Source organism: Pipistrellus hanaki (genome assembly GCF_964339955.1).
Source record: "Pipistrellus hanaki genome assembly, chromosome: 2".
Classification (NCBI taxonomy): domain Eukaryota; kingdom Metazoa; phylum Chordata; class Mammalia; order Chiroptera; family Vespertilionidae; genus Pipistrellus; species Pipistrellus hanaki.
The window spans coordinates 192,429,704-192,443,265 of NC_140504.1; the positions used below are offsets into that span (position 1 = coordinate 192,429,704).

The following is a 13,562-nucleotide window of genomic DNA, read 5'->3' on the forward strand; positions in this document are numbered from 1 at the left end:
AAACGGGTTTGAGAGTGTCCTTTTGATGGAGCTGTCCTGTAGAAAGGTTTGCTAGAGCCTTGAATCCTCTTATAAACTCTGCCTATCACCGGCCCCACACCCTTGCCTGCTACATGTCCTGCCCTAGGCCCCCATGTTCACACATTGCCCTCAGCTCCTTTAGAGCAGCAGGCCCTGCAGGGCCCTCTAATCCTGCTGGCCCCGATGGTCCGTGTTCTGAGCAGCCACGCTCGGGGGACTGGGGTGGATGCTACAGCACACTCCATCATCTCTCTACCCTGCATGCAAGGGACATCTTCCATTTACTTGTACTCCCCCCACCCCTGGCTCCAGCATGAACTGATTTCTGAAGACCTTCTCTCTCCAGTTAGTTCCACCAAATGACCTGGTGCAGGATGATTCTGAATGAACACGAACGGTGAGCCTCAGGCCACCCCATGTGTGCCCTTATCTTCAGGAGGCCCCTCAATAGAGCCCCCATACTTGTCAGTCCCCACCAAAATGAGATGCCTCTGCCATTTGGAGAAACTAAGGCTCAAGAGAGGATCAAGCACATCAAAGGCTCACCTGAGGTTCTTCAGTTTATGCAATGAACGCCTAGTGACACCTCCTGAGGCCCCCCGAGGACCGGGACTCGTTTTACCTTTCCCGTCCTCAAGGACATGTTTTCGGCCTATTTTGTTAAGAGGAACTGGCATTGAAATTCTTTCAGAGGAAAAGCTCTTTTTACTTTATGGTAAGGTGTCCCGCTTTTGGCGGGACAGTCTCGATTTTTGGAAAGATTGGAAAGATCTGGTCACCTTACTTTTTGGAACTCCTAACACGAAAGGGAACAGCCATCTTCTAGAATGGGAATGGGAAATGTTTTTCCTAGTAAAGCCACAGAGTACACTAAGTCACCTTATTCAAAGGAGAAACATTTTTTTGGAATTTGTGCTCAGCTTCTCTTCCGATGTTACCAGCCATAACAACTTTAGAATATTTGACAGTTCAAGTATCCTGTTTACCCTCAGGGCATGTGTCAAACAGGTAAGACAAAGAAATCAGAAAATACTGCAATTCCTGCCACTTAGTTGCAAGGCTGTTTTTTATATACAGGGGGGGGGGGGGGGGGTAAAAGCCATAGGTGAAGACTGTATCTGTAGATATGAAAACTGTTTGCTTTTTAATTTATGTCAAGTTAACCATAGGATATTTGTCAAGCACACACAAGAGCTGGCGGGTAAACCAACATTTTTATGGTTTTTACTAGAGACAGAAGTGCTAATCAAGATTCCACTTGAAATGGTTATAATGAAACCAGTGACATGAAGCCTCATGTATCTTTCCATTTTCATGCGACCCTCTTGCTGGAGGACAAACACGTGGGATAGGCTGCAAGGCAAAATAGCCTTAACACACACTCACCATCTATCCAGTTCCCTTCTCAAGCAATTGGTAATCTTTACGTTTATGGCTAAAGCCCAAACTCTGGGATGAAGGCTACTGGCCTGGGGCCTAACCAGGGACAAGTGGAAATAATTACTATCACCTTCAATGGGCAGAATCTATAATGTCAATATAGGTATCTGGTTACCAAACACAATCTTTTTTTTTTTTTAATTTTTAAAAATATTTTATTGATTTTTTTTACAGAGAGGGAGAGGGATAGAGAGTTAGAAACATCAATGAGAGAGAATCATCGATCAGCTGCCTCTTGCACACCCCCTACTGGGGATGCGCCCGCAACCAAGGTATACATGCCCTTGACCGGAATCGAACTCGGGACCTTTCAGTCCACAGGCTGATGCTCTATCCACTGAGCCAAACCGGTTTCAGCACCAAACACATTCTTACACACAGGAATCAGCTTAAGGAGAAATGCGGAAGTTATATACATAATAATCGCCTCCTCTCTGGTGAATAAACAGACCAGCCCTGGAGGTGACCATGAACCAGACCACTGTCCACGACTGGTAATGAAGGAGCCACCGATAAAGAGTCCATTACAGGGCGGGCTGGCCCTCACCAGTTCTGCTGGCAACCAGAGGAGTTCCAGTTTTATTTGATTTTTAGATAAAGAATAAAAACTGCCAGTGATGGTTCACTAGTGTCGCACTCTAGAACTTCTGAACTCACAAATGACTCAGAACCCTCACAATATCAACCACTTAACTTCCCTAAAAACAAAACAAAACACACGATGGACAGGAAATAAGATCTTAGAAATAAAAGGCAACTGTACATTGGAAAATAAATGATGGAAAAGGACAAGGATATTTGGGTTAAGTTCCCTCAAAGTATTCCTAACAAGAATACATGGACACCTACAGGCCTAATAATAAACACACACACTTAAATGCTATTGCAAGGAAACTTTTTCCGGACTGAGTTCCCATATTCCACCTTTGGGACTGATTCCCGTCTCCACACAGTGAAGACAGTGGCCACGCCTCTGGGCGGTGCCTGCCACCTGCTCACAGAACATGAGGCCCATCTTCACTCACACAGGCTTCTGGTCATTTCGAAGTTCCTCCACCCCACCCACCACTCTGTGGCCCTAAAGATTTATAAACTCTGAATACATTCCCAATCACCACCCACAAAGCAAATATAAGGAACCCTTTGCACTGCCACCGATCTGCCCCAATCACAGCGCTGACCACTCCATTGGTCACAGCTCTCGGAGGTGGCTGGCAGAAACCCTACAAGCAGTTTCCCAGAGCATCTCACATCTTTGGTGTAGGGCGGGCGAAAGGGTCTGTGGCACGTGACTGTCTGAAGGACATTTTGAAGACAATCTGGCTTGCCTGTTGTTTTGCGCGCCCTCTTGAAAAACGGTTGGTTAACTACAACTTGTCACAACTCTGGCTTCAGAGGATCGTGACGGATCTAGGTGATGTCCCATCACTAAAGTCTTCTAAAACACAGCACAGCCTAGCTGAAACCGGTTTGGCTCAGTGGTAGAGCGTGCCAAGAGAAGATGGAATAGGGTATAAGAGAAATGCCTGAAGTAGCCACAAATTAAAATTTCAAAAACTCCTGAGATATGAGCCTCCATTTTGATTGAATTTTGATGGAAAGAACAAGCTTTTAAAGAGAGTCAGACTTTAGACAAAATCACTTAACACTAAGTTCACAAATCACCATTTCAAAGGTTCTGTTTCAAACACATGGCAAACTGTAACCTGGAACTGGGAATTATCATGCTCAAAATTCTTTCCGATAAAACAGGATTTCCGATTCCTTCTGGGTACAGAAGAGAGCAGGTGTCCACCCAGTAGGATTACTGCACAGGGGGGCCCACAGGACAGGGACTTCCAAGGGCTAGTCCTCTTCTAGTAAAAGGCCACAAACACTACGCCCCACTCGAACCTGACATGGTAAAACACAATGTGATGAATCTTGTTTGATAAAAGAAACTCCTGAGAAAAGAAGGGGATGGAATACACTACCAACCATCTAGTAAGAGGCCACTTGAGTCACAAACTGCCATTACTATTTATTTCTATCGCCACGAAGCACACTCGCCCAACAGAACATTCCAAGCACCACGACCAACCAGCGGCATGGTTCACACTTCACTAGTTCCCTCAGATCCCAGCTCAGACTGAGCTTTAGAACTTCCTAGTAGAAGGTGAACTTAGAAAGGAAATACACTGCTGACCATCAGCCCATTAGCTGAGCTCGAGACCATAGTTTGTCATTGAGGGCTCAAGTGTGATCAGTGAGGTGCTAGCAAACCCAATTGCTAGTAAATCCCACTGTTCAGGTCACTATTTTTCACTCACAGTTCTTGAAACATCACCAAGACAATGCAAGTGGAATTCCAGATTGTTTTTTTTTTTTTTTTTTTTTTTAATCTGAGTAGCACCATGTTCCACTCTGTCCATTCCCCTACAATACCCCATCCAAGGTGGCGATCCATGCAGCAGCCTATGATGTACAAAGTAACTCAGATTTTAAACCCTCCTGATTCATCCCTTTACAATGTCAAATCCAACCACAAACCACGCCAGGCAATATTATTCAATTATTCTTCCATTTCCCTTTTATAGCTGATGAGTCATAATACACGGAGCACGGATAGAATTCCGAATGCCCAAACTATGTGATCAAAAGTCTGTAAGTGGACAACGGGACCAACAAGCCACACCTTGCCTGTGGACTCGAGCTGCTCTCAGCTGCACGGGTGGTGGGATTTCTCAGGGCTTCTGCTTCTCAAAGACTCACTCTCATTCTACAATGGTATGCTAAACACAAAGCCATCGATTTTATTCCAGAATACATCATCTTAATGAGAATAAAACGCTTTTGTATACATAGACTGACATTACACTTAAAAAGGCCCAAATTTTAACAAATAGACAAATTCATCAGACAAGAGATCATAAATTACTTTGGCTGAAAAAGAAAATCTTAAAAAAAAAAAATCTGGCTCAACATTCTGCTTGCAGGTTACTACTAGTACATATGCTGTATATGTGGTGAGTGTGTGTATGTGTGTATAATAGCTTTTTTTTTTCCCCCCCAAGGGAATGGAGTATGGTCTAGCCCACTTTTTCCATGGTTACGTAGGAACTACAATGTTCTTTGCTAGCAAAATAAGAAGTGCAAGGTCTGCGTTTCCACCAACTTGTTGCAAAGCCCCGAGAGCTTCCTGCAAGGTAAAACCGGCATGGAGAATCCGGTCAATGTCCGCCGCAGGGAAAAGTAACGGTGGGAAGATGGAGGGACCCGATGACGGATAGCTGGTAGGCGGCTCCAATTCAGCTTCAGGACAGACATCTTCTCTGGTCTCAGGCCCACCTGTCACCGGGTTCTGTGTGTCCGGACCCAAATCTTTAACCAACATGAACTCCGATGACAAGGACTTCGTTTGCTCCGAAGTCTGCTTGAGTGTCTCCTCCTCACCTGCTAGAAGTTTTGGTGAAATTTCTACACCTAAGGTGCAGTGTAATTGATTAGACGTTTTAGCTGAGGCTAGAATGACAGAACTGCTCTCATTTACTGATTCTGCAGACTGGGGGGCACCTTCCGAGTCAGCCGCTAGGCCATCAGCTGGACCCCTGAAGTTAGCATCTTCTACATCTTCCATTCCGGTGCCAGCTGAAGTGTCTACTAATTTCTCTGTCTTTACGGAAACAGATGTGGCCTGATGAAAGGAGACCTGTGAACACTGTTCACTCTGGATCCATCCTTCAGAAAGGACCCCCAGACTTGTTTGGCCCTCGGTCACTGTTTCTGATTGACAGATAACTTCTTCAGATGTGATTTCTGAAGCTGGTTTGCTACTAGTGACCAGAAGTCCTTGAAGTTCCTTCAAGGCTGCTGTGATGGAGGAGCAAGATTCCTCTGCCGACTCCACAGAGGGCTGACAACTGCCACAGAGACCTGCGGCGGGGGAGCAATCCCCGCAGCCTTCATTTGTTCCGGACATTTCCACATTGCTTTCTGGGCGCGGTAAATTCTGAGCGGAAATGGAACTACTCAAGATTTCAGACGAAGGGTTGCATTTTGATGTTTCCATTTCCATCAAGGGATTATCGAAGGTGAGATCAGATGCACTGACGCTCTTGACAATGGCATTCTGATCGCCTGCTGAACTAAGCACAGGGAGTGGGGGCTGTTCAACTACATCTACTTCCATAAGTGTCTCTGAATTGGAGCAGTCAGAGCACCCCGAGGGTAGACTGTTCTGTACAGCTGGGAGGTCCACATCCTGCCGCAGCCTGTCTCCTTTCATCGCAGCTTCCATATCCACACTTTTTGGTTGATTCTGTTGCCTTTCTCCAAGAAGTTCAAGGTCCCCCTTGTTACAAAGATGTTCTCGGTCACGTGGCACATTCTGTTGTACAACCTCATGCTGTCCATCCCCTGGTTCTTCCTGCTGCGGAAGGCCATTCACCGGACTCAGAGTCTGACATTCTGGATGCCAACCCTTTTCACCTAGAAACCTCTGCGGTTCTTGCATCCTAGTCGCTGTGACAGACTCTTCCTGTGTTGGGTGGAGAGGGGAGTTGAGGCTCTGGGTGCTTCTTTCGGCAGGAGATGGCTCCAGATCATCTGCGGCAGTGGCTTCCTCGGGTGAATTCTGCCAGGGCATAGCCGGACTCCAGTCCGCTGGAGAAGCAGGACCAGAGAGATCCTGTAGAGGAAGATGCTCTTTTTTTTCAGAGGGTATCTGGAATTCAGTGGTAGCCTTCGAGGCCTTCACAGCGTTCGGTGCGATGCTGTCTGGGTCACTGGGCTTGATGGGGCAGACTGAAGCAGAGACAGAGTGAGCGAGACCCGCGGGATTACCAATCTCAGGACTCTGTCCTGAAGGACGGGTTGGATGGTTAAATCCATCTGAAGTTGGTAACGATGACATTCCCAGTGAGGTAGTTTCTTCACCACTTTTCTCTATACGGAACAAAAGGGAAAGGAAAAGAGATCAGCAGGTTATGAAGGCCACTAAATTACCAGAGGACACAAATCTAAACACGATAGGACAGGTCCTTAAACTTGGGTTTGCTTCAGGGGTCCTCAAACTTTTTAAAGTGGGGGCCAGATCACGGTCCCTCAGAGAGCTGGAGGGCCGGACTATATGAACTACTAATTCCTACTGTAACACCTTGGCTGCGCTCACTGCCCAAAAAACCTGGCGGGCAGGATCAGACTCCCCTGGGGGCTGCATGTGGCTCGCGGGCCGTAGTTTGAAGACCCCTGGATATTCACAAACTTGCACAAGAACCATTCCCACTGTGGTAGACAATTTAACATCACAGCATGAAAATAAGAGCAGGAATGTTCCTAATAAGAGATGCATACTGCAACCAGTATTTCAAGTATCATTAATAAACATACACATGATGGCTGGTTTGTGCTCAAGACTGAAGGCCATTTCAGTACCTTTACTCTTAGTGAGTTCTTTCCCCAGTGCGTTCTCCACCACTTGTCCTAAAATCACTGGGGTGTTTGTTAAGCACGCAGACTCTGGGACACTTTCTTGGGAGTAAACCATAGGAACTTGCATTTCCAATGAGCTCCTCCAGTAATTCTTAAGCACATTACAAATTCTGAAGCTCTCCGAGTAGAATAATTCTCATGCCAACTACTTTCAGTGAGATTGTAAATGAGAAGTCTAAACCAGGCATATCATCTGGGTCAGAGCAGGAATTATAGAGAGAAAGAAGAATGTAATGCTTGGGGACCTCCAGAAGACAGAAAGGTAAACATTTTATTTATTTTTATCCAAACTTCCCCAAAATAATAAAACTATGTGAGCATTAATTGGGAGAACAAAAGTAAAGCTAGAGACCAAACAGATGTAAGTCCCAATTATCTTACCAAATAAAAAGATTATCAGTTACTTTTATCACAGGAACATAGTAGAACTAAGTAAGAACATTTAAGTATGTTAAGGGCAAGGGAGTAGGGGTGGAGGTAGTTGGAGGGAGAGTTTTCAATAGGCAATGACGATAGACCCATTGTAGCTCTGACCAAGTCTCACAAGGCGGCAGGGTTCAACATTACCTCAGTGTGAACATGCTGTCATGAAACATAGGTTCCAGCTCTCTTTTTGCCACTGATCAGTTAAAAACTGTCTTCTATGCAGTTACCACACAATCTTCAAAAGTCAAAGGCTGGTAACAAAATGACTGCACAACACAATCTATTAGGGCAGATGCAACTCAGTTGCTTCATGCTCATCGTTAGTGTCCAAAGTGGGGGCTTGATCTTGACTTAAGAAGTCATGAAGCAATGCGGTTCCAGTTCAAATGGCTCTAGATCATTCTGACACAACACTGGTTAACAGCACGAGACGATGAAGCACTATGCCAGGGAGTGACAGGCTTCTAATGAAACAGTCTTTCTTATAGTTTAGGGGCAAACAGGAAAACAGCATTTATCTCAGTGCAAGCCATATCCCTTAGAGTCTGAAACCAGTTATTAGTTTTACTTGTCGATCTCTAAGGCTGACTCTGAAAAGATTCAATGTTGAGTTACTGTGAACAGGAAAGACGCATTGTAGTGAAATATCCATGCCAACAGCATGGCTGGGGCAGAATGACAATGGTCTTCGGGCAACTGATAACAATTTTAACAACCGGGTGAGGTCAAGGTGAACAGAGCCTGAGTGTATTTTGTACTCACTATGAAAGCAGCATACAGTCCGCCTGTAGCTGAGAGGGTCAGTTCCATTGGCCTAAGTCCTAAATGCAGGGGAGGATGGGTCAGAACCATCAGATAGGAGAAGATGATGAGGACAATGGATATTAAGAGTAATTACACCATGCCTGCTTTTAACCCAGCCTTTCAAGAAAAAGAAGAAATTAAGTCCCATGTATCTCATTACAACCAGCCTGCGAATCCCTATCAAGTCCGAGGTTGATAGTTTAAAAGACCGATTTTCCTCCTCTTGATATATCCGCCAATGTGCTCAGGCTGACAACGGCCACGTACACACTGCAGGGAAATAGAGGGAGGGCGGGGAAATCGGTCCGGCCAGGGAGAGGCAAAAGCAGGGTCTCAGCTCTTATTGCTGGGAGTGTAAAACGCCAGTCCCACCTTTATTACTGACTGTAACCCTGCACAAGTCATCTGGCCTGTTTCCATCTCTTCTTCAACAGAATGAAAATTTCTACCGCTCCACAGCTCCAGGCAGCTGTGTGCAGCCATGTGCAAAAAGAACTGCCAGTTTTTCACGAAATCCCTAACAGACTAGCTATCCAACAAAAGGCTGGGAGGCTGACATTCTTGATTTGACAGTCACAATGGTCAGTCAGATGGACACGGCTTTTCTGGGATTTCCCCCATGGACTGTTCTAATAATTGATAAAATTTTAAATAAGAAATTATGTTTAGATGTGTATGTATGCTAACATACAAACACATACAGGCTGGTTGTAACCAGATTCAACAAGGTGAGATGGTGAATGACGGACGCGAAATTCCAAAACTGCTGCAGATAGAGACCACAGACAACTGATGGAAAGCTTAGGCAGGGTCTATAAATACCTGGTCTGGGGCCCACTCCAGCTGCAGTACACACACACTACATGCATCATGGCTTCTGACGCTCTGTTTGAATTAGGAAACAGACAAGCAAACTCGGGTTAACAATGCAAACCACACAGCATGCGGGTTATAGTCTCCATTCCTCGGCCATCTTTAACCTCAGGAACTGGCAGTCAAAGCTGGGGAATGTTTCCGTAGTTTGGACATCAGAAGAATTCTCCCACAATACATAAAGTAATGCGTCCACTTCAACAGATTTTTACTAGAACTTGGAAAGAATTAATTTACACACAGAAAATTCATGGGCAAACACGTCAGACAGGTGAGAGAGGTAGGCCCATGCACTGAATTACGTGACATGGACATCCTCTATGGAGTACAGGGTAAGTGAACACACATGACGTCACTTTCCAAATTCCTTTCTCAGTTGAGACTTATTTTTAGAAGAAATACAAACCAAACATGATTATCTAGCTTGACTTAACTTCTTTATCTTTTAACCAGTTTGTAGAAAACAGATCAGATACAGCTCTTACCCTGAATTATTTTTTCAGAGAAAAGATAAATATTTTGATAATGAGAAGCCGCCAAGGAAGCAGTTTTTAGCAAAAATATTTTCACCTTTTATGTCCAGAGTTTTAACTTTGATGATACTAGGAAGTCAATGTCTCAAACAAATAGAACCTCATGTTGTAGAATTACCTCATTACTTCAACATTACACACAGCACAAGCCAATACGCATCAGCCACAAAAGATCATGGGTAAAGAGCCATTTCCATTTAATCATTTAAAGTGGATACATCTTCACTATCTGAAAACATCTGTGGTTTCTATTTTAATCTCCTAAGCTTTTCAATAAAAGGTAATTACCCAAAGAAGGTAACTGTTATTAGTTTAGATAGCACTGCTACCATCAGCTAGTGTTTCTTAAATAAAAGCACCAAAACCATGGGGACAAAGACAGAGATTTCACAAAATGATAATATATTCGTTTATTTTAAAAAATATATATTTTATTGATTTTTTACAGAGAGAAAGAGAAAGGGATAGAGTTAGAAACATCGATGAGAGAATCATCTATCAGCTGCCTCTTGCATACCCCCTACTGGGGATGTGCCCGCAACCAATGTACATGCCCTTGACAGGAATCGAACCCAGGACCTTTTAGTCCGCAGGCCAACGCTCTATCCACTGAGCCAAACCGGTTTCGGCTCTTCTGGTTTATTAATACAGAGTATTATGACTAAGCTGACAAGTTAACTAAGAAAATGTGAAACATTCTAAGTAGGTATGTCAATCTCTTTCAATTTTGCCTTGCAGGTAAGATTAAAATTGAATTTGCCCTGGCTGGATGGCCCAGTGGCCTAGTTGGTTAGTGTCATCCTGTACACCAAAGGTTGTATGGGTTGATTCTGGGTCAGGGCCATACTCAGGTCTCGGGTTCAATCCCGGGCAGGGGTGCACAGGGAATGCAACTGATCAATGTTTTACTTTCACATTGATTTCTCTCTCTCTCTCTCAAATCAATAAAAACATTTCCTTGGGTGAGGATAAAAAAAACAAAACAATTTTTTCTCTGTATGGTTGCTCAAAATCCTCCCTTTCCTACAAAATACTTAAGTCACATTTAAAACTGTAGTCTGTATGTAAATCTGAACCATAAGGTAGACTGTGAACAAGGCCAGCTCGGAAGTCTCCATCTGCTACCCATGTCCATTGGAGGGAGGTTCAAGGCTGACCCACTGGGTGTTCTCCAGTGACAGACAAATCTGCCTGCTTATTTTTAAAGCTCTTAACTTTTTTGTCTTTAGAAGAAAGCTAGTCCTTGAACTTGTAGATCCAATATACTTCACCATATTGAAAAATGCAACACGTTATACTAGTCACTGATGAATAATTATAACTCAAGACTTTAAAATAACCCAAAGTTAAAAGTTAATTCTCTTCAGCTTCTAGAAAATGCACCCCAGTCAATTATTCATGGGTTTCAGCAAAACCATGCCCCTCCATTTTACCCAGAAACTTGGCTTGGACTTTAGGTTGAAATGGACTACAACAATTCAGACTTAGAAAAAACACACATATTAGGTGACTTCATTTCAATAGCTCACATCCTGTTCCAACTGGCTCACTACTGTGAACTCACTGACGGCATAATCCTATATGCTGACTGACGCTCAATGATGCTTCTCATTGTTGGTTCCTTTGGTGGCAGCACGTTTAGTCGATAAAAAAAGGTTTGGCTGCTTAGTCACAGAGATAATGCCTACGAAAACGGGCCTACAAAAAGGAAAGGAAATCTTCAGGGAGATACCATTGGATGCAAAAGGAAGTGCCTGCTTACTGTTACAGTTTTCTTTAGGAAAAAAATACAAGGTTGTTCAGGAAGCCTACCAAAACGTGCCCAAGCCACCAGCTCCCACTCTGCTTCCACAGAGCCGTGGACGGCTGTTCTTGGCCCTGGAAACGCCACGTTTTGTCTGCTGAGCTGAGAGACAGAAGGTGGTAAGAGGACAGAAACACACCTGGCAGGACGATGAGACCGGTCACGACCTGGAAAGGTCCCTACCCTCTAAAGCTCAACTGCCAGTGAGAGGTTACGCATTCAAGAGCGAGCCCGGCACTGCAATACCTGCATCCTGTACGGACTTCTGAAGGGCTTCTGCTAACTCTCGGTCTGCGATCTCCTCCGGCCGCAGCGCCTCCTCCCGCCCGGCCCCGTAGGCCAGCCGGGCACACTCGGGTAGCTCTGCCTCGGGGAGGAAGGTGGTCTGGGAGCCTGTGGTGCCGATCACGAGGACGTTTTTCTTGAGGTCAATGGAACACTTCGGAGGAAGAAACCAAAGACAGATGATAGCAGATAAAACACCATGCAGGAAAATCATGATCCTGAATTTAAAACTCATTCACAAAGAGCAACATGGACAGAGAGAGATGGTTCCAAACAACTTTGCCTAAAAGCATTTAAGCTTTAACCTAGGTGACAGTTAATTTAGATTTGTTTAATGAAGTTTATAGCAGAATAATCTCTACAGAATACAGTTGACACTTATTTGTCTAACACAATATATTCACTTCTCAATTTAAATGTAAGACATGTTCATTGTGCAAATTTGGGAAAATACCAGGCATAACCAATGGCCCCACCTTTTACTTTTACAAACATGTGACTTTTTAAAATAAAACGGAGACGTATTGTTTATAGTTTTACTTTTTTTTTTTTTTTTACATATACAGCTTATATTTAAACTGTGCACTAATGGTCTCAAAAGTGATCTAAAAGAAAGGCAATCTATATAAAACTCTAATTTATTCCATTCTTTGTGTATTTTTATAATTAACTAACACAGGGCAATTACATATATGCTTTATATCTGTAATTGGAGATATCATGGTCTATGCCAGTGGTCGGCAAACTCATTCATCAACAGAGCCAAGTATCAACAGGACAACGATTGAAATTTCTTTTGAGAGCCAAATTTTTAAAACTTAAACTTCTTCTAACGCCACTTCTTCAAAATAGACTTGCCCAGGCCGTGGTATTTTGTGGAAGAACCACACTCACGGGGCCAAAGAGCTGCATGTGGCTCACGAGCCATAGTATGCCGACCACGGGTCTATACCATAACTAAAAAAAATAAGAAAAAACAGCGACAATAAAATAGGTTTTATTTATACATGCATTCACTCATTCCTTCTACTTAAAAGTCTGCACACTGAATTCAGTATTAAAAGAATTTTAAATAGTGACAAAAATACTGGCTAGATATAAAATCTTGTTGTGAAAAATTTTACTACCCAGTGGACACTAATTGCTTTTTCACTGAAAGCTATTTATCTTTACACACACGATTAGGCTTTGGAGTAGAAATATAAATATCACCGCGAATGAATACAGTGACAAATCCCTCTCTGTACTAAACATTTCCATTCCCAATAGCTACAGCTTCTCCCTTAATCCCGAAGCTCTTCTTCCCAAGGATCGTTCGACCAGATACTAAGGAACTTGCTAAACTCGCACTGGCATACAACCATCACCGTGCGGTACTCACACTTCCCTACAAACCCATCCAAAAATTACTTGGGCTCTAATCAGAAACTACACATTACACAAGGGAACGAAAGCCCATGTTAATATCAAAACAGATGGGAAGATTTAACACACTGGGGACGGATCACGAGAATTCTCATTTCATATTACACAGTGTTTTACAAAGTATCATGCTTTAGAAAGACATTAACTTGTAAGAACAAGTAATAAATAACTTCAAAATACAATGGGCATTTAATTTGAAAGTGTGCCTTCAACATTTATTTAAAACATTTTTTGTATTTGTTCAACAGAAACTTATCTGGCCACTGGGTAAAGCTAGCAATAGAACTACTGGTTTGCAACGTTTTTTAGATTCAGAGATTTCACAAAAGACTCTATTCCTCCTTACACATCATTTCAAACCTGTATGACACTATCATCAATTAAAGACGTTTTCAGCTTCTAAGAGCCATGCTTCTGAGTTTTCCAGTGCACACGGCCCCAGGGAGTGAAGCAGGAATAACCACGGAACATACAAAGGCCAA

General features: G+C 43.5%; 1 protein-coding gene across 4 annotated transcripts in view; it reads right to left on the bottom strand.

Annotated features, from left to right (window-relative positions):
- Positions 1–3,305: 3,305 nt before the first annotated feature.
- LOC311618095 (protein DDI1 homolog 2) overlaps positions 3,306–13,562 on the bottom strand; it is a 37,461-nt gene continuing 27,204 nt past the window's right edge. Inside the window, exons 1-3 of one of the 4 annotated variants that reach the window (XM_084875303.1) lie at positions 11,617–11,693; positions 8,983–9,045; positions 3,306–6,384 (exon numbers count right to left, since the gene is read on the bottom strand). In XM_084875303.1, the coding sequence (XP_084731429.1) occupies positions 4,550–6,352 (1,803 nt within the window). In that variant the 5' untranslated portion in view covers positions 6,353–6,384; positions 8,983–9,045; positions 11,617–11,693 and the 3' untranslated portion in view covers positions 3,306–4,549. Of the gene's footprint in view, positions 6,507–6,699; positions 8,947–8,982; positions 9,046–11,616; positions 11,810–13,562 lie in introns of those variants that run through there. The other 3 variants (XM_084875302.1, XM_084875304.1, XM_084875305.1) reach the window with 3 other exon arrangements.